We start from the raw sequence: 21328 nt of genomic DNA on the forward strand, positions 1-21328 counted from the left end.
TTTCTCAAATAATCAGATATTACACAGCTCAATATACAGAAATCGCTAGACTTGTCATTTATAATTGTTACCTTGTGGTCCATCTGGATTACCAAATTCTTCCCAATTTTTTCGTGATTCTTCATCAGTTAGGCTAGTTTCAAGAAGAGATATTAAGTTAATAGAGAAGTAAAGAAATTTAAAACATTAACATACACAAACTTTAAAACATGGCATTTATACTATTCTTCAGAGATGATCTGGCAAGCTAAACACCTTCTGCTATTGTTTCTATGACATCTGATATGAAACAATACTGATGTATTCCTTCATGATAGATACACAGGCAAATTCTTTTAGCACTGTAACAGCAAAAGAAATCACGACACAGAATATGCACCCTCTTATAAGAGATGGAACAATCACATCTCCCTTTCATGAAAGTGACTGCGTACCCATCATCAAAAATCACTTTTCAATGCCAGGTTACAGTACAGCAAATTTTGAAAGACAGAAAAGGTTGAAAACATTGTCTTTTTTTGGAAGGAAGGTGAATATGCAAGATGAGTTGATACAGAGGTTATCCATATGAGTTTTCAATTCTTTTATTCAAGACTTTTAGCCTTTGATGGAGTGTGGTTGGGGTTTTTTTTCTTGGAACTCCCCAGTTTCATATTTAAGTGAGAAATAAATTAAGACACAACCTCCTAAATTTTACAGTCTCTAAGCCCCTTCCATAATGACAGTTTCATGACAATAATATACCACCTCAAACAGAATCCCTCTAACTAGAAAAAATAATACTGCTTTAGGAAACAGACCACCAGGCATTCACTATACAGATTTTGTCTCACTGAAGAAGCTCTGTGAATGAGTCAGACATCTCCTGATCATTTTTAAGTCTCAGAGCGGTTTGGGTTGGAAGGGACCTAGTTCCAACTCCCTGCAGAGGCCAGAACACCTTCCACTCAAGGTTGCTCAAATCCCCATCCAACTTGGTCTTGAACATTTCCAGGGAGAGGGTGCAACTTGTTCCAGTGTCTCACTACCCTCACAGTAAAGAATTTCTTCCTAACATCTAATCTAAATCTACCAAAATGTACCCTTTCTCAGTTTAAAGCCATTACCCCTCATCCTACCACTACACTCCTTCAGAAAACATACCTCCCCACCTTTCCTGTAGGCCCCCTTAAAGTACTGGAAGGCTGCTATAAGGTCTCCCCAGAGCTTTCTCTTCTCCAGGCTGAACGACCCCAACTCATAAGGGGGGTGCTCCAGCTCCCTGATCATCCTTGTGGCCTCTGGACTCACTCTAACAGGTTCATGTCCTTCTTATGATGGGGGCCCCACAGCTGGACACAGAATTCCCGGTCGGGTCTCGTAAGAGTGGAGTAGAGGGGGAGAATCACCACCCTCAAACTGCTGTCTATGCTTCTCTTAATGCAGCCCAGGACACAGTTGGCTTTCTGAGGTGTGAGTGCACACTGCTGGCTCACAGTCAGTCTTCCATCCACTAATACCCCCAAGTCCTTCTCCCCAGGGCTGCTCTCAATCCACTCATTGCCCAGCCTGTATTTGTGCTTGGGACTGCCCTGACCTGTGTGCAGGACCTCGCACTTGGCCTTGTTGAACTTCATGAGGTTTGCACAGGCCCACCTCTCCAGCCTCTACAGATCCCTCTGGATGGCATCTCCCTTCCCTCCAGTGTGTCAACCGCACCACACAGCTTGGTGTGGTTGGCAAAGTTGCTGAGGGTGCACTCAATCCCACTGTCCATGTCTCCAACAAAGATGTTGAACCGTGCTGGTCCCAATACCGACCCCTGAAGACCGCCACTTGTCACTGCTCTCCAATCAGACGTCGAGCTGTTGACCACAACTCTTTGAGTGGGACCATTGAGTCAATTCCTTATCCACCAAGTGATCCACCTGTCAAATCCATGTCTCTTCAATTTAGAGGGTGGGTCAGTGTCAAGTGCTTTGCACAAGTCCAGGTAGATGACATCAGTTGCTCTTCCCTTATCCACCAACACCCTTAACTCCATCATAGAAAACCACCAAATTCATCAGGCACAATTTGTCCTTAGTGAAACCATGTTGGCTGTCACCAATCACCTACTTATTTTCCATGTTTCCAGAAAGATCCACTTTATGATCTTGCCAGGCACAGAGGTAAGACTGACTCACCTGTAGTTCCCCAAGTCTTCTTTTTTTTCCCCCTTTTTAAAAATGGGGGTTATGCTTCCCCTTTTCTAGTCAGCAGGAACTTCACCAGACTGCCACAGCTTCTCAGATATGATGGACAGTGGCTTAGCCACTTCATCCACCAGTTCCCACAAATGCATCTCATCAGGTCCCATGGATTTGTGTTCCTTCAAATTCCTTAGATGGTCTTGAACCTGATCTTATCCTACAGTTCTTCATTCTCCTAGCCCCCTTTGTCTGCTGCATCTCAGGCAGTGTGGCTGGAGCCCTTGCCAGTGAAGACTGAGCCAAAACAGTTGTTGAGTACCTCAGCCTCCCCATAAGGTCTCCCGTTTCCTTACGGAGAGGGCCCATATTTTCTCTATTCCTCCTTTTATCACCAACATACCTATAGAAGCTTTCCTTGTTGCCCTTGATGTCCCTGGCCAGATTTAATTCTATCAGGGCTTTGGCCTTCCTAAGCTGATTCCTGGCTGCTCAGACAGTTTCTCTGTATTTATCTCAGGCTACCTGTCATTGCTTCCACCCTCTGTAGGCTTCCTTTTTGTGTTTGAGCTTGTCCAGGAGCAACCTGTTCATCCATGCAGGACTCCTGGCATTTTTACATCACTTCCTCTTTGTCAGGACACATCACTCCTGAGCTTGGAGGCAGCGATCCTTGAATATTAACCAGCTTTCTTGGCCCCTCTTCCCTCCAGGGCTTTATCCCATGCTACTCTGCCAAGTGGATCCCTGAAGAGACCCAAGTCTGCTCTCCTGAAGTCCAGGGTAGCGAGCTTGCTGTGTGCCCTCCTTGCTGACCTAAGGATCTCCACCATTTCATGGTCACTGCAGCCAAGGCTGCCCTTAAGCATCACACTTTTCACCAGCACCTCCTTGTTGGTGAGAACAAGGTCCAGCATAGCACCTCTCCTCATTGGCTCCTCTATCACTTGAAGGAAGTTATCACGAGCACCTTCCAGAACTTCATGGATTGCTTATGCCCTACTGCGTTGTCCCTCCAACAGATATCAGTATGGCTGAAGTCCTCCCTGAGGACCAGGTCTTGTGAACATGAGGCTGCTCCTATCTGTCTATAGAAGGACTCATCCACTCGGTCTTCCAGGTCAGGTGGCCTGTAGCAGACCCCCACTATAACATCTCCTGTCCCTGCCTTCCCTTTAGTCCTGACCCATAAGCTCTCGGTCAGTTCCCCATCCACCTCCAGGCAGAGCTCCATGCACTCTAGTTGGTCACTGACATAGAGGGCAACACCCCCTCCTCATCTCCCCTGCCCATCCTTCCTAAAGAGCCTGTATCCTTCCATTCCAACACTCCAGTCATAGGAGTCATCCCACCATGTCTCTGTGATACCAAGAAGATCGTAGCCCTGCAGGCATACACACATCTCCAGCACCTCTTGTTTATTCCCCATGCTGCATGTGTTTGCATAGAGGCATTAAAGGCCCCTGATGAAGCTGACTCACTGGCTGGAATTCCTTTGTGCTGCTCTTCAGGTGCTCTCTTGCTGACCTATGATCCCTCTCCAGGCTCTGGACATTTATTACTGGCACTGGCATCAAGCTGGTAGGAATGGAATGGATTGATGTTCTCTTCCTCCATCAACTTTAGTTTAAAGCCCTCTTCACCAGCTTGACAAGCCTATGACCAAAGATGCTCTTCCCCTTCTCTGAAAGATGGACTCCATCAGCTCCCAGTAGATCAGGTTTCTCAAAACAATTCCCATGGTATAAGTAGCTGAACCCCTGGCTGTGGCACAGTTCCACAAGCAACTCAATCTGCCAGATTCAACAGGCCCTTTCAAATCCCTTCCCTTTGGCCAGGATGATTGATGTAAAAACCACCTGCGCTCCAGAATTCCTTACCACCACTCCCAAGGCTCTGTAATCCTTCTTGATACTCCTCAGACTGCTCCTGGCTCTATCATTTGTGCACACATGAAACAACAGCAGCAGGTAATAGTCAGCAGACTGTCTCTCAGCAATATCCCTGATATGAGTCCCCACTAAGCAGCACATCTCTTGAGAGTGCGTCAGGTCAGCAGATGGGTGCCTCCCTACCTCTCAGAAGTCTCACATTTGTTAACAAGCAGACTCACTGAATGGGTGACTTTTATATTCTTCCAAGACAGCATACTTAAGGAACTTCACCATCATTTACTTCAGGATATGCGTCTGCCACAGCCCTTGCACTAGCATTTGGAGTATCAAACTGTATCATCAAGCATTTGAGTGCTAGCTTGCAAATAAAGAAGTGAGATGTTTCAGGAGTTCAGAAAGCAATACCAGAATGTCTTAATGAAGAGACTTTCACAGTGATGCAGATGTGTTTAAGCAAAAAGTAAAATTTCAAATCTGCTCAAGTGAGCATGGTGATGGTTCTCCTCCTCACTTCACCCCAAACAGGACTCTCAGCCAGTAAGGTCAACCACAGAGACAATTGACTTAAAAGGAGAAATCACCAACTTGCTAGGTTCTCTGATGACGTGACTGACCCAATAAATCCCAACAACAGAAGAAGGCTCAGAGGAGATAGGAAAGGGCCATGTGCTATGAGGCTCAGACTGACCACAGTGACTCAGCACAGCTGCTGCAAAGAAGCTGACTCCGTCTTTGTTTTAAACACCTATCAACAGTTGAGCAGATCAACTGGTGGTGTAAGCAGCTTATCCTCAAGTGCATTAAAAAAGTATGAATGTCTTAAGTTTGCGAGACCAGCATGGTGGAAGTGGATACCTGGCTCGGCCCAACATACAGTATAAGAACTACACAACTAGCAAAAGAATTTGGAAGAGCACAACAGGTCTGAGCTGGCTCAACACACGCATGCCTTTGTGGCACCTGGGGACATCCAATGCCATGACAGTGAGTGTATTAGAGACCAGTAATGGGAATCACATTGGTATTGTGATTGAACTGTGTATTGAAATTCCTGTATTTTTTCTAAGTCTAACTTACAAAATATACTAAAAACCCAATATAAATGTATCCCTCCACTAAAACACAAATCGTGTGTAACATCAGCTGTTTTCAGATAAGCAAATTTTGTATTAAACATTACATCCTCCACACGTGGAATATCTTAAAGAACCTAGTCAGAGTACCAGACTCTGAAAGATGATCATTTAGAGTAGAAAAGAATATAAAGTTGTATTAACATTCTGTGTATGAACAGCATTACAAAACCCACACCCCCACCTTGATTATGGGAAAATTCAACAAAAAGGAATTGTTGCTACAAATTGTAGTATTAGACATCATCTCTCAGATCAAAAAAGGCAATTATAAGAAGAGGTAAGGCCAAAAAATACTCTGAAGGAAAAGACGATTCAAGGATTCAGCTTTTAAGAACTACATAGATAATATTAAACAGTTACCGAGTCGAGTCAGGACTGCAAGGCAAGCAAAAATGAAAAGGGACATGAGGAAACCAAGAGAAAACTGAGTCAGAACCAAACTGAAATATCTTTGTCACTAGATGGGAACAGAGTTAAAATACTGTCTCTTTGGCTTTATTACCAGGTGAAACAAACAGTATATTTATTTTCTTATCAACACTTCAGAATTGCCATGACACAAGTTGGTTGGTTAAAAACTACAACATTCATTTTGTTCTTTGTCACCTTTAAGATTTAATATGTATCATACTGGAAACACTTTTCCTAGCTGATATGGAAGTTTAACACAAAGACCTAACACCTTAAAGTATTCTGACAGACAGTAAACAATAATACTTCCTAACTTGTACAGAGCAAATATACACTGAACCAATGTTTTGACTTTCATTACATATCCAAACACAGTTTCCTGGCTGATTAGGTAATCCCTATTATCTTAAAGGTTTCCCTCCCCATAATATCAAATTCCCATTTTTTATAGGCAAAAAAGAAACTTACGCTGCATAAGCCTTAGCAATCCTCATGAACATAACTTCATCTCCTCCTTTATCTGGATGATACTTTAGCGATAGTGCACGGTACTGTTTCTTAATTTCAGATATACTTGCTCCCTGAGAAAGAAAAGTTTTGAGTTTATTAATAAACACCTTAAATCAGATCCAATCATATATATATTCTAATGTACACTGTGCAATATTTCTCTGAACCATTCACTGAAGAATTATGTTCTAATATATAATCATGACATTACATATGTATTTCTATACACATGGAAACATGATTATTTTTCTAATAACATTTTTATAGCCATTATATTTTTAAATCAAGTTAGAAGTCATAGTCTAACAAAAAGACATTCAGATGACTCGGTATTGCTTTTTTGTGGATTACTTTGTTAATCCATCCATAGAAAAAAAAAAAGTAAGGCCTTCTTATCCGACAAATCTTATCTTTTCCTAAACATATTCATGAATACAAAGAATTCTCACTTGCAGTATTCTTCTATTTAAGCAAGAGTTCATACTTCAAGTATGATAGTTCACTTGCAGCTTGTAGGCAGAAATAAATCTGTCAGTCACTGGGAACAGCGAATTTGCCCTGCTGCTTAAGAATGCCTTTGACTAGAATCATCCTACCCATAAATTATTTCAAACTTCTTGAAAAAAGGAATACATTACCTGTATCTGAGAAGAGACCAATTTTTATTCTACTATAACATGCCATGAAATGCCACCAACACAACCTCCTGTGCATTAACTTTCAGGTTGGACTGTGAACTTCACTACTCAAGAAAACCCACAAAACTTTATAGTAAGTGCAAATAAAGTTTTTCTAGTAAGCTATCTGCTAAGTTTCACAGAACCATTACCACGGGACTTTTCAGCATTTTGTGATAGAAAGGTCTAGCATGTTGACTTGTTAAAGTCAGTTGTATAAGTTAGAAGTTATATGTCAGCATAGCAAACACACAAGAAGTTATTTAAAGATTATGGTACTGTTTCAGTAAATTTAAACCAGAAATTGAACTACCCTGAGGCCTCATTTGCTGTTAACTTTATCTCTCTTTATACAATGTGTCCATCATTTTCCAATACTATTTTTCAACAGCATGCCTGCCTCATTTAATGCACAGGATGAATTTACTCTGTAATAAACTAGACTTCAAGTAAAAACAGCTATTTCAAGACTAGATGAAGAATGCCAGATGAGGCGCAGAAGCTGGAAAGGGGGTGGGGAGAGAAGAAAAAAAAAAATATCAGGTTGCTGGAGAAGAGATGGGTTTTCATGGCTCACAGGAATGCAGCCCATAAAAAAAAATACTATTTTTTTCTCTCTGCCATAAAGGGTGCATGTGATCCCTGACAAGCTGATGACAAACTTTCTATCTATCATTAATTGCTTTTCAAAAGCTAGCCTACAGAGGTTAGGTCTGACTTACAGAAATGCTTAGTAGCCTAGTGTGTGGCGTCACTTAGCACTATTTGGAACACAGAGCTTCCTTATATTAAGTACTTACAGAAAAAAATTAAGGTCCTGACTGTCTGTCTTTAAGAATCCAAAATTATAATCAGTTTTGAGCTTCATCTTTATGCCTTGGATTCCACCTCTAAAATGGCAGTAAGAATACTTACTCAATGAATCAGTAATAATACCCGAGTGCCTTATGCATTAGTGAATTCAAGTCATGTGCTTCAAAACGAGCTATTCTACATTCAAAACAAAGTGCTCATATTATATATAAAATAAGGTGCATGTACATTATCTGGACTTTGTCCATGTTATGGTTCTCCTCTGGAGAAAAAAGCCTCTTGTTATAAGTTGATACAATAACATAAGATGATAAAATAGTCTCTGTCACAGTGTAAATGCAAAGAAGCAAATGAATTATTGTGTACCAAAACTTTCAAGTGCTTACATCTGCAACTTTAAAAAAAAAAAAAGTTTTGAGGTTTTTGGGGTTTTTTTAACAGCAACAACAGTTTTATTATCTAAGAACGCTTCAACATCTGCATCACTTCAACATCAGCAGGGCTGGCAACAACTCTAAAGGTTCCACTTGAATGGTAACAGAAGAAAGCTGTTAACTTTCATGTAGTCTGAACTAGAAGTTTTTCAAGGGGATTTAACACACAATCTGATAGCACAGAAATACCAAACTCTGGAATCTTGGACTCTATTTTGAGCCCTACTTCAGTGGATCTATCTTCACACTCCTCTCTGTAACATCTCTGCTTTAATTCAGCTTGTCCTTACGACAGCATGTTTCATCCCTCTATCAGTTCTTGGAGCATTTCAGTATTGGTTTCTTTGCCTGGATAAGCTGCACATGTCTAAAACCCCTTTTTTTCAGGGTTGTTACTTGCAGAAATTTGCCAGAGACGACAGAAGAAAATCCTCTGATGACCTAATCCCTAAGCCTGATTTGTTTAGCTCAGATATATGAATATTTAAACTGCCCAGTTCCAACAGATACCATTCAATAGTAAAACTTTATCTTGTTCCTGTGCGACAGTGAGAGAACACAAGTCAGCAATCAGACATTCACAGAGGAACTGAGCAGAGGCTGAATTTAAATTACTTGTCTCCACACACAACAGGCAGGTCTTTTTCTACCTGTCTAGCTAGAAACAGGCCAAAGTCTACTTATCTGCTATAATGGCTTTCTTAGCATAGAAAAGGAGTACCAGTGATGCCTATCCTTACGCTGACAAGCCACATCACTAATGGCAAGAAATGTATTTGTTAACATTCACATACATATGAAGCTCTCCTACACTAACAACATACCTTAAGTTTAATCAAAACAAGTATATTCAAAGTTCTTCCATGTTCTTGTGCTGAACTGTATCCACAGTGTACTTCCTCACACCGGACAGTAAAACATACCTCAGATTTCAGAACTGAAAAGATGAGGTCTGTTTGTCTCCTTGGGATATATAACATTTTACATACATTTTGAATCAGATATTCAATATAAATAAAGCACTGCATCCGTTTTCTAGATAAACACTACAACTTTTTCCCAGTTTAACAAACCAACTGGCTGGTATCACTATTTAGTATTTGTTGTTTGCCTTCACAGATACAACTGCGATTCAAGGTAACCTTCACTACATCAAAATATGCATCACTAACACCCTTTAGTGAAACATCTCATTTACAAGAGAAATATGGCTGCACCAGAACTGTAAAGCAAATGAATCCACATTCTTGTTTATGCAGTTTATTCAGCACATCCTTTAAAATGGCTATTGAGAAGATTTTCACAGGGCATACAGAGCAGAATTGCTTTTTTGTTTTTCTGTACCTAGCAAGGAAAACAACATCAGAGCAAGAATCAAAACAGATTAAAAAGCCACATCTCACTGGACTAAAAATGTCATTAGAATTTTGAAGGAGTTAGATATAAACATTATAAATTAGTACAGATATAGGCAGAGAATATCTACCAACTGACTTTACAATATACAGCAGCAACTTTCAGATGCCAGAAAACCACTAAACACATTCACTATAGTTAACTTATTTTGTTTAAAAAAACAAGCCTTAAGTTTGACATCTAGACATAGAATATACAGTTGTAAGTAATACAGACTAGCGAAAGATGCTATTACTTACAGGATCCAAATGTAAAACCTCATAAGGGTTATATTCTTGATATTCTCGGTCCGTTTTGGAAACTTTGTATGCAAGAAACAAAAATAATGCCCAGCCAGCAAGGAGGACTATTTTCCTGTTTGGAAGAAAGAATTTTTTTAATCCACTAGCTCTAGCATAATTCTACAGATAACATAAGAAGCCATCTGATATCAGTCTTCAAGAACCAGTACTAAAATAGCAATAAATATTAAAGTGATTTTGAAGCAGGTATGAGTATTTCAGTTATAACACCACCTTAAACACAGATGAGACAGATGTTCTGACTTCTAATTAATTTTTTATCTTCAATAAAGACTCTTTCCACTCTTTAACTGTCTGTCCTCAGCATGTACACAAGAGTATTTCCTATTTTTAAAGGATGACGTTAACCTGATCCTAGACAAAGTCCATGTTAAAAAAAAAAGCTGGAACAGATGCATAACAGACAGCAAAATATTTCGAGGGTGGGAGTAATAAACAAGAGAACTGAAGTATATAAAACCATCAACTTTGAACATACAAATTACTGTTGTATATTTGGATATGTATGTGTAAACATTAAATATTTAAATCAAAAGACATCACTAGCACCACTAATTTCAGTGAGGGAGGATTATTTTTTGGAACAAATAAATGCATTGTTTACTTATTTATTAATGCTGAGGTTCACCAGTTTCATTTAGCAGGTATTTCATAAAGGACAAACAGAGTCCATCTTGATTTCAAGCCCCACTAGATAATAATGATTAACTATTAATTATTCAAATATAGCATATTGCAAACATCTCTTCTGTGACACAAAAGCCATTATTACATAACAAATTCCAGTCACTGATTACAAAAAAAATATTTTTTTAATGAAAATAAAAATGTAGGAATCTTTTTAATGGAAAGTCATGCAAATGAAACATACTTTACTGTAGGAATTATGTTTTGTTGTGGTTTTAACAGTCGCAAACGATACCACAAGCATCTTCCATATACATTTCTTATATTCTTTAGTCGAATTTGCTCTATAAAAATAAAGAGAAAGATTGTGATTAACCAATCTGACAAAAAAACATAATGACAAACATGCTCACTTCATCCTGGAGTAGGTTGTACAAGGTCAGCTGGTAGACTAACAAAACATCCAGCAACATAGGAGGAAAGAATGATTTTTACCCATTTATGTGACACTGCACATACATTAACATAAGAATCCATTCTGGTTTCCACATGTCACGTAAGTAACTATCACTTATGAACTCAGCTTTTGTCTGGCTAATGTGCACCTGTAAATTTTACTTCTGCCATTTTATACTCCAACTCCAAGCTGTCTCCCATTTCAGTATGTCATCTACTGCATGCAGGAAAAACAAACAAACCCCAAAAAACTAGTCCACATGCAAAACAGTGTTTGTATACAACTAAAGAGTGCAGCTAGAGCAACAGCTAATTCCTCAACTCAAAACATGATGCATTTTCCTCCTCTTTGCGACATCTGCCTTTTATAAATTGCCTTCATTTAGGATTTTCCTGTTGAAGGGGAAAAGGAAGGAAGACTAAGTTCATAGTTATTTGTAAGTCATGTAGCTCAGTAATGTGGGCCCTTGGCAAGACCATATATGCATTAACAACAAACTAGCCAACAAGATTTCCTCCCATGTCCTTTCAGGACAGGATGGGGCTGGAAGGAAATTGTATTTATACTGTCAACATTACCATGACAGGGCACAGAAGCTCTCTCATAGTTGTACTTCAGAAGTTAATCAAGACCAACTTACCCTTGGTCAAAGAATTCCTTTATGCTAAGAAAACTATGGTGGAAAGCAAATAGCTTGTACAGAATTTCTGTAAGCACTTAAATGCTGTATTATAAAGTGACTTCAATCCTGTTTATCTTTTAAGTAACTTGCCTATCCATACACTATGCAGTCTGACCTGCAACACTTCTGAAGTGAGGTCACTAATTACCTTTCCTGCAAAAGAATAAGGCCACTTGGCCCTTTTCAGACCAACAGAGAAAGAACTCAGAGGAAAAAAGTTATCTTGTCTCAATGCTTTTAGATGCTGCTCGTGAACAAAGTGACTAAACTTGCCAATTTAAAAGAAGTTTGTGATTTATCTAATTGCAGGAATTATCTTAACAACTTTTATCCAAAGCATATGTCAATCAGATCCTAAAGTCTGAAATCTCAACTTTGCACTTCTAACATGGCAATGCCCTCATCTTAACTAAAACAGCAGTTACAATACATGGAAACAATTTTCTTTAGTAAATTTCCAAAAGGTGATTGTGGAAGACGGTGACAACCTCTGAAGATATTGAGAGGCAGGGTACGGAGCTCAGTGATCTACTTGAATTCCTAAGCAAGCAAGCAATTCAGACAGAACATCCAGATCTTCAATTTGCAGTCACCAAACCATCTGAGTCCAGAGACACATGACCATAAATGCCAATACTGTGAGCCAGATCAACCACAAGTTCAGATTTAACCCAGATCAGATGAGAGCACAGGACGGTATTTTAAATTCTGTCTGATTTGGCAGAAATAGAGTGGGAACACAGATGACACATGGCCACCCACAAACTAGCAGACATACATTAAAGCTTGCAGAGACAATGTAGCAGAACCAGAAAAAATACATTGGTTTATTCTGAAAAACTCAATTCTATAAAGTATATCTTCTCCAAAACTCACTAAACAGCTTGATAGGATTCCTTGAGAAGATTAAATTAGTCTCCCCCTAAAGAAGGAGACATGGAGATAAGGGAGGACAGTTCCCTTGTGTCTGATCCAACTCTTACAGGGTTTCAAAATAAGTTTCCGAGCTTGTCTCACAATTTTGTGCAACAGAAACTACATAAGTATTTTGCTGTTCTCCTGATCTGCAAAGTGTTCATATACTTAAAACAGGCACTAAACATGAAACTTTCTAAACAAAAAATATATATGACTAATACGAAGCAACTGCCCACTTAGTTTCACTTGTCTAAGACTTTAGAAAGGACTGTGAAAGAAAAGTTCAGAAGACAATGAAAACAGGGTCAAAATGCAACACTAACTCCTTACTGGTAAAATGCAAATTAATTTGGTGCTTTCTCTTTGCAATTTTTTTTTTTCTCTGAAGAAAAAAGTTATGGAAGATCTCTATCAGTTCAGAACTGGACCAACCACAACTAGAAGTGAGCTAATTGCTAGTTAAACTAAAATTTTTAATGCAAAACTAGAGACATTACCAGCACACAGAACTGGCATTTCAAAAGAAGATGATGGCATTAAAGACACAGACAATTAAATTATGAGGACTAAAAAGCTCTGCTACAGAAATTGGGAGGAAATTTTTCTGGGGGTTTTAAATGGACACTGGACAATTATGAGCCATAGCATGAAGCTTTCATGAAAAAGTCACCAATGATACTTCATCAAATCAGGTATCACAAACCCCACAGGAGACACATGTGCTTATGCTAAGCATAGATCGCTCATTTCAAATATTGTCCACAAATTCAGTTATGCAGTGCTGAAGCAAGATGAAGCCAACTGTTTGGTTCAACCACACTGACCCAAATCAGCTACCTGATCCAATCTGTATCACAGCCCTACAGACACCTCTGCAGCACAACCAAGAGGCAGTGCTGTTTGGTAACAACTGTCTTAATAGACTGCGCTGCTTGCAGAAATACCTAAAACTAACATGAAAATGGATTACCAGTGCTCTTGGAGAAAAGAAGGTGACTAAGATAACTTTGTTGACTTAAGCCTGTAAAACTAAGCCTAACAGGATATGACTCCTTTCAGTGGTTTTGATGGATGTTTTTAACAAGCTGCTGTGCCTTGTCTTCAAAAATCTGTGCCACCCTGTGACACGATGCCCCAGTTCTCAGACCTGCCTACTGTCCAGCCCTGCAAATACCAGACGACCCTAGCCTTTCCCCCCCTCTGCATCCTCCCTGAAAGAACTGCCAACAATGCTTCACCTTATCATGCCAAAAAGCTTCCCAAAGGCCTTAGGGGAAGGCAGTGTAAAGAAAAATAGTTGCGCAAGGTAAACTAAAGAGTTGTCAGTTTTTATTTGACCTTATGCCCATAGGGGAAAACGAGGCTAGAAACTAAAGGTGACTTATAATAACCAGAGAACAGAGGTTTTGGAACAGACTTCCAGTAACAGCTGCAGGAGTCACATTGTGACCAGACAATAAAAGGGAAAAAAAATAAAAAGCAAACCAACACCAAAACGAGGCAAAGTGGTGTGAGCAAATATTAACCGCTTTTGATAGGCAAACAGCACACACCTAAGACAGTTAAAGAGTCCCTGAAAATTATGTCCTCGAACAGCTATGCTGCATGGGGGGACATCTTCAGACAAATACCAAATTAAAGCATGATGCTAAGCAGCCATCACTTTTTTTTTTTTTTTTTTTTTTACACACACACATCTGAACTACTCTAGATGAAATCTAATTACAGTTGATTAAGCCATACCAAAGCAAAAGCACCTCATTAATTTATTTCTGATCTTGGGATGGTTAATTTGATTAACAACCCCAAAAGGAAACAGGGCACTAAAGATGAATGATTGTTTATAGTTATCTATCCGGAACATAAAGAGAGAATCAAATCCTTCCCAAATTGAGGCTAAAGTCCAGACTATTCAAATTATTCAGAGCTATCCTGAGGCACTTCCCCTGTCACATGTTATCATTAACGCATATTAACTTGTGGAATTCAAAAACAGGCAGCTACTTGGGAGAAAGAAGGAATACAAACAGCATCACTCCCAGTTTAGGCAGAAAGCCACTGGCAAAATATCACCCAGAGTAAGGAAGATGTATTCCTGCTGTATCCAGGAAAAACAGGCTTCCTGTTTATTTACAGACAATGTATGTGATTGCACCAAAGAAAATACTTATCTTGTTAGGAAGAAATTGGTCTTGGGGAAAAAAGATGGGGGGGGGGGGGGGCTTGCAAGAGCCAGAACACTAGATAATTACTGTGCTTAACAAAAGCAGCAATGTATTCCTAATGAGCAAGTTGTGGATAAATCAGGTCCTTTTTTGCTTTCCCTTCCTCTCCCAAGGAGCTTCCTTTCACACAAGTGGATTTGCCATGCCACAGAACTGGCACACTGTCCCTGCAATACCCTGCAGACCCCAGAACATACAGGAGTAAATACATCACATGCCTCTCAGGGTAAAGCTTTCCAGTGCAATAGGAATTGTACTTCCCTTTGGGTTTTAGCTCTGGAATCCTTACTCTGTCAGGGAAAGAGGTTCTGAGTCTGAAAATTCAGTTAAGAGTTCTCTGTTTCTTCTCACTCCAGATCATGGTTCCCCATTAAAGCATAAGAGAACTTCAGACACCATCCTTTGATGTAACCCTAGCACAGATAAGCTATTAATAACCGAGAAAAAAAGTTCATTTGTATACTAATCTGATTGCTACTTTTGGATGAAAATAAAGTAATTAAAAAGTATTTTAGACTTTTGCTTCCTTAAAAGTAGCTGTTCATTTAGCTACATACCTTAACTAGAGAACTAGAAAATGACTACAGATCACCGATTCATCTGTAAGTTTGAGACACAATCAACTTTATGTTGAATCCAAAGATATATTCAACATCAAAATGACAAGCTCAAAGCAATTATTTAAAAATGGAGAAAACAAAAAGACCATTTTTGACCTTTAGTTCATTTATTTGGTGACTAAAGGTTTCGGTTTTTTACGTTATGCCACTTGAATATCCAGGTCTTTAGAGAGTGATTTTAGAGTCACTACACCAGAAGCATCTGATTTTTCTGTGTGTGTAACCCAGAACATACAGTTCTTGGGTATCACATAACAGTTGAACATTTGAGGTTGGAAGAGACTCTGGAGATCATCAAATCCAACCCTGCTGCTCAGAGGAGCATCACAAAGCAAGTTGCTCAAGGCTCTGGCTGTAGGACTGAATATCTGCAAGGATGGAGACCCCAGTCTCTCTGAGCAACCTGTTCTAGCATTTGATGACCCTCATCAGGCAAAAAATTTCTCACATCTGTCTCAACATCGTTCATTCACCCACCACACAATGGGTGAGGAACATAGGGCACACACAGAAGGAAGCTGATCACAGGTTGGATTTGCTTTTCCACACACTGTGTAGAACCTGTGGCCTACAGCTCAGCCATGCCCAACTTAAGTTTGGTTTTCATGTTCACCCATACCTTATTTACTGGTGCACACACACCGCCTTTCTGCATTTCTCCCCTGCCCCTGCATCATAAGAACACAAAGTCCTTGGCTTCTCATATAAACGTTGTCTTCAAAAACAAATGCCTTTGTAAAATGCAGCAACTGCATACTGGTTTACCACACTCTGATCACCACCTCAGCAGTACTACTGATGACTAGTAGAGCAGACATGATTCTATCAGCACATGAGAAACACAAGATGCTGGCAATATGGGCACTGCCAGGCAGCTCAGGAACACAAGCATTTCTGTGGCTAGAAGTATCTGAGACACACATGCTGGCACGACTTCACAAAACATGTTAAAAACAGTACCACAGAAAGAATGAACCACTTCTATGGGCAATGAGAAGAGCACCAGACAATTGGGCTATGCCAAGACATCAAAAGAAAAATCTGGGATACCAGTCACTTTGGGGTGACACCATAAAGCAATACAAATACGACAGCACCGCATGAGTTTTGTTTCATTTTTAGTAACCTGTGCAGGGTAACCTAACCTAGCTGTTACTTCAGAAATTACTTCTGCCCTACTCCTTTGTGACAGCAAAGCAGAAGCAGTCTTCACTGTTCTACTACTGAAAGTGCTTGAGAAGTCTTACATATTTGTTTCTAAAGAAACAGAAGAATACATTTTATCCCTAAGAATGCTTCACAAATGATCCCTACCTAGACCTAACCTTTTTGTTTCAGGTTCTAGAGGCTCCAGCAAGTGCTCCAAAAGAAAACCTGAGGGAGATGATTTTCTTTTTTTTAGATCCTCCTGAGGAAAGAGACAAGATGACACATTTATTGGAGATGGGCAACTCTGAAAGAGAGGAAAAGTAGTATACCTGAAATTATATAGAAAAGTTTTAATCACCAGAACCTTGCTTTAGCTGCAAGACACACAGGGCAATTTTAGGAAAAAAAAATACCACAAAATAAGACTATTTGCATCAGTACTCATATCTAAAGCATCTAAAAATTTAAAAATATCATAGAGCCAATCTGTAGGACAATGAAAAATTATCAAAAAACCTAATTTCCAGAATAAATGGAAGCCACCGGTTTTCCATCATTCTACTTCAAACAGCAGGAAGAACAGAATTAAGTCCTAGCCTCCTGTGTCCTTTCTTCCTTCAGTCTGCTAAGAAAAGCAAAGGCAGCAAGTCTAAAGTACAGCTCCAGTGGACTCTGTCAGAAAAAGAAATATGAGGAGGTGCATATGAAACATTCTGCCCACCAGATGCGAACAATTCACCCAAAGGAGAATGCTGCTTCGTTTCAAAAGAAAAGGACTTCTTTCAGCAAGCAACACAGTGACAGTTCTGCAACCTAGGAAATGCCAAGATCACTTTAAAGACAGACTTTCACAAAACTTATGTGCAGTATGTCATCCTCTCTCCACCCCTGTCTTGGAAATGTGTTCCTGTGAATGCATCAAGAGATGCAAGTAATACACATAGCACGCAAGTCTTGAGTAAAGGTTATGACTCAAGGGTACTGTGTCTCTAAGCAGTTAAACCTGTTTTGTTAAAACTGAGGGGAACAGGCTCAGCTGAAACACTGCTTTTGTGAGTTTCTGATTTTGCTGAATTTTATTCAGAGTTCTACAGTTTTAATCTTCTAAACTGTGTACTAAATAGGTTCCTGTTTCCTTTCAACAGCTATGTGTATGTGTACACACATGCAACGTATACACATACATATGAAAAAGCTGACTTTTTCCCACTTCAACAATACAGAAATTAAGCAATGATACAGACAATTTATTTATCGAGGTCTTGAACTGGGGCTCTCTGAACAAATTTACTTTTTTAAACACAGAATCATTTCTTGGATAACAGGTGATGAACACAAGTATGAAAACACCACCCTATTGACTCACCGCGCCATTTTTGCTGAACTCTATTGACATTTTCCTTGATAATTCTTGTAAAGCAGACTCCATATGGATATAGTATGGTATCCAGGAATATTTTAAAAATCACAGGATTAGGAAAAACCCTACACTTACTTCTAGAAGCAGTCACTGACAAACACTGATAATGCTGTTTTAAAGCAGTAATCCATCTACCCCAGCAACTAAGAGGCAGGATTCAAACTCACAGAAACTCAAAGTCAGCATCTCCTCTGAAGTACTAAATCATTTCAAACCTTATTATAATAGGATTGACTTCTAGTATAAAACCCCAAATTATGAGGCATGAAGCAAACAGAATTGATTTAAAAGCGTTCTAAAATGCAGCTGCTTAAATCCAAAAGCCTTCACATGACCACTACTGTTTAGTTAAGATTACTTAAAAAAAAAAAAAAACACACCCAAAAAACCCCACATACTGAAAAGCATGTTTTAGGACTTTGAACTGACCATATCAGTGAAGAACTACATGATCTGAATAGATGCTTTCTAATTTTAATGTCTATTATTGTAAGAATTGCCCTCGTTACCCCGAGCTTATCTTTAAAGATGTCATGTCCAAGTTAGCCTCTTCACTAAAATGTTTATATCTGAATAATCGGACCCTAGTTGTTTACAGAGATTATTTTTTTTTTAATATTTCCATGAATATTTACTAGATAGAAAACATCAGGTGTTTTGAGTAATATGTTGTTGTTAACTATTAAAACTCCAAGCATTTCATGAACTACAGAAAGTCTTGTGAAAGACCTTAATAGCAAAGCTCTCCTTTCCTAGAGCATGTTTTGCAGCAAATAGATTAAGCATAAAAGGACAAAAAGTAACCTAACTTTTCATTCACACTGTTCCACACATTTGCTGACCAAAAGACAGCTTTTGTTTCTAATGACTTTAATAAATAGTAACACAAGATGATTCAACATCTTGAGAGTTAATATCTTTTCAGAGTTTACTTAGACTTTCTGTTTACAGTCAGCCTTGCTGGTCTCAGGGCATGGTTTCACATTACATTAGTCCTAATCAAGTCATTCTCCTTCCTATCAGTATAGTCTCATTTGTGCTGACAAAACTGTCAGTGGGACTAACTATACTAACTTTTAAGCTACATCACCTAAATTATCAACTTTATAGTAGGGCTGGACCTACGAGTACATCAGCAAAACTGTAATGGAATCTGAACAGAATAGAAAACTGGCCATTTTAATATGGAATGAGTCAAGGCTAACAATTTTAGCCACAGAACAGTTTGGATTGGAAGGGACCTTAAAGATCACCTAGTTCCAACTCCCTTGCCACGGGCAGGGACACCTTCCACTAGATCAGGTTGCTCAAAGCCTTATCCAACCTGGCCTCGAACACTCCAGGGAGGGGGCAGCCACAGCTTCTCTGGGCAACCTGTTCCATGTCTCACCACCTTCACAGTAAGAAATTTCTTCCTTATATCTAATCTAAGTCTACCCTCTTTCACTTTAAAACTATTACTCCTCTCCTATCCCTACACTCCCTGATAAAGAGTCCCTCCCCATCTTTCCTGTAGGAAGGCTGCTATAAGATCTACCTGGAGCCTTCTCTTCTCCAGGCTGAACCACCCCAACTCTCTCAGCCTGTCTTCCAGCCCCCTGGTCATCCTCATGGCCCTCCTCTGAACCCACTTGAACATAGACATTTACATGAAATCAGTAACAGAGATGGTCTCCAAAACTTACACATCCTTGATTATTACCTTTATTTTATCAATTTGGTGTGGGGAGGAAACCAGAACACATTCAGTCCAAAACAAATGTATACAACAGTCACTTAGCATACCACCAATCACTAAAAATGCCTGTATTCAGTATTGTTCCGATGCACACCTTGAAGAAACTATAATAAAGGACAGAACTGGTGGGCACAGGGGTAAGTGCCATACATTCATTTATCATCAGTGGGAATTTTGTAAAGTGAAATTGAACTTTACAAACTTGAGTCCTCTAAAGGAAATAAATGTATGGAAGAAGAGGTCCTACTGATACAGTCTGTGGTTTTCAAAAGGCTTTTGAAAGATTCCCATTAAAAGTCTTTCATGACAACCATTTAACTATTGCAGAAATAAATGTGACTAGAAGACAGCGTGAATGGCCAATTCTCACAGCAGAAGGAAATCACCACGAGTTCTGCAGGAATCGCTGCAGGATGATACTCCCATTTCACTAAGTAGCAACCTTGGTAAAGGGATGATCAGTAAAATAAAGCTTCTGGACAGTATTAACTTATTCTGGGTAGCAAGGGCATCCTGAAGAACTGTAAAGATCAAGTAAGTGGACTACAGAATGGCACAAGGAATTCAGAGTATGAAAATGTAAATAACAATAGGGGCTATTCTAATTTTATATATGTAAGAATGACTTTGGGGCTGACCATTACTTTTCAGGAATGTGATCTTGGTGTTGTGACAAACTGTTCCACAAAAACCTCAGCTGAATGCATATTAGTTTAAAAAGCAAACCAAATGTTTAAAGCATTCCTGTGAGGAAAGGAAGAGAACGTTATTCCACCACATAAGCTTAAGGTATGTACAACCTTGAGTATGATGCACAGTCCTAGTCACCACCTTTCAAAGAGGGCAACTAGAAAACATTCAATTAAGGTGAACAAGGGCCAAAGATATAAGAAGATTTATGTCCGAAATATAAGCTGCACATATTTCATCTAGGAGAGAGAAAAGTGCAAGGAAAGGTAACAGAAGGCTGTAAAAAACCTAAGTGACAGCCAGGATTGAATGTTTACTGCCTCTTTCAGTAGAGCAAATAAGGATTGTCAAATAAAATCAGAAGCAGATGCAAAACAAAGGCAATTACTTGCAGTGTGGGCAGCAGAGCGGGTGAACTCCTTGCCATAGGATGGTATGAACGCTATGCTGAAAGAGTAACTGAACTGAAAACCACTGGAAACTGGGAGTATGAAAAGGAAGCACCATTTATGCTTGTCCTGTTATTGCCTAAGGCATACACTTTTGTAATATCATGTAAAGAAGACATCTGACCTGACCCAGCTTTTGTTTCTGAAAAAAAACAACAACAACAAAAGTATTTCAAACTTTATTGGTAAGATTTTGTAGAAGTCACAATGCTAGCAGATATCCTAGTTTCAAATAGTTCAACAAGACAAACAAGAAAAAGGCATCTTTTGAATCTAAAATGCATCACCTCCAGCAGACATATGGTTAGAATGCAAGTAATTTTCTGTACAAAGGAAATACTAAGTGAAAATCTGAAAACGCCTCTTCACTCTTCTCAATTGTACACTTATTTAAAAACCAGTGCAGACACAAGTCTTTCTGCTCAATAAAGAAATGAGGTACCTATTTTGGGCTTCTCCCTACTCTTGCTATTGTCCAGCCAGCACGACCTCCCTCACCATAAAATGGAGGCACATGTGTGTCAACTGAGGGAAAGGACTACAAAAATCCCTCAGTGGGAGAAGGCAGCACTGCAGGGTGAAAGGACACAG

At 39.3% G+C, this 21328-nt stretch overlaps 1 protein-coding gene across 3 annotated transcripts in view; it reads right to left on the reverse strand.

Annotated features, from left to right (window-relative positions):
- The window catches only part of SEC63 (SEC63 homolog, protein translocation regulator), a 64566-nt gene that overhangs the window by 35611 nt on the left and 7627 nt on the right, over nt 1-21328 (reverse strand). For all 3 annotated transcript variants that reach the window (XM_074896119.1, XM_074896121.1, XM_074896120.1), the window contains exons 2-5: nt 10634-10733; nt 9700-9814; nt 6079-6191; nt 72-133 (exon numbers count right to left, since the gene is read on the reverse strand). In XM_074896119.1, the coding sequence (XP_074752220.1) occupies nt 72-133; nt 6079-6191; nt 9700-9814; nt 10634-10733 (390 nt within the window). The remainder of the gene's footprint in view (nt 1-71; nt 134-6078; nt 6192-9699; nt 9815-10633; nt 10734-21328) is intronic.

The sequence above is a fragment of the Athene noctua genome, chromosome 1 (genome assembly GCF_965140245.1).
Source record: "Athene noctua chromosome 1, bAthNoc1.hap1.1, whole genome shotgun sequence".
Classification (NCBI taxonomy): domain Eukaryota; kingdom Metazoa; phylum Chordata; class Aves; order Strigiformes; family Strigidae; genus Athene; species Athene noctua.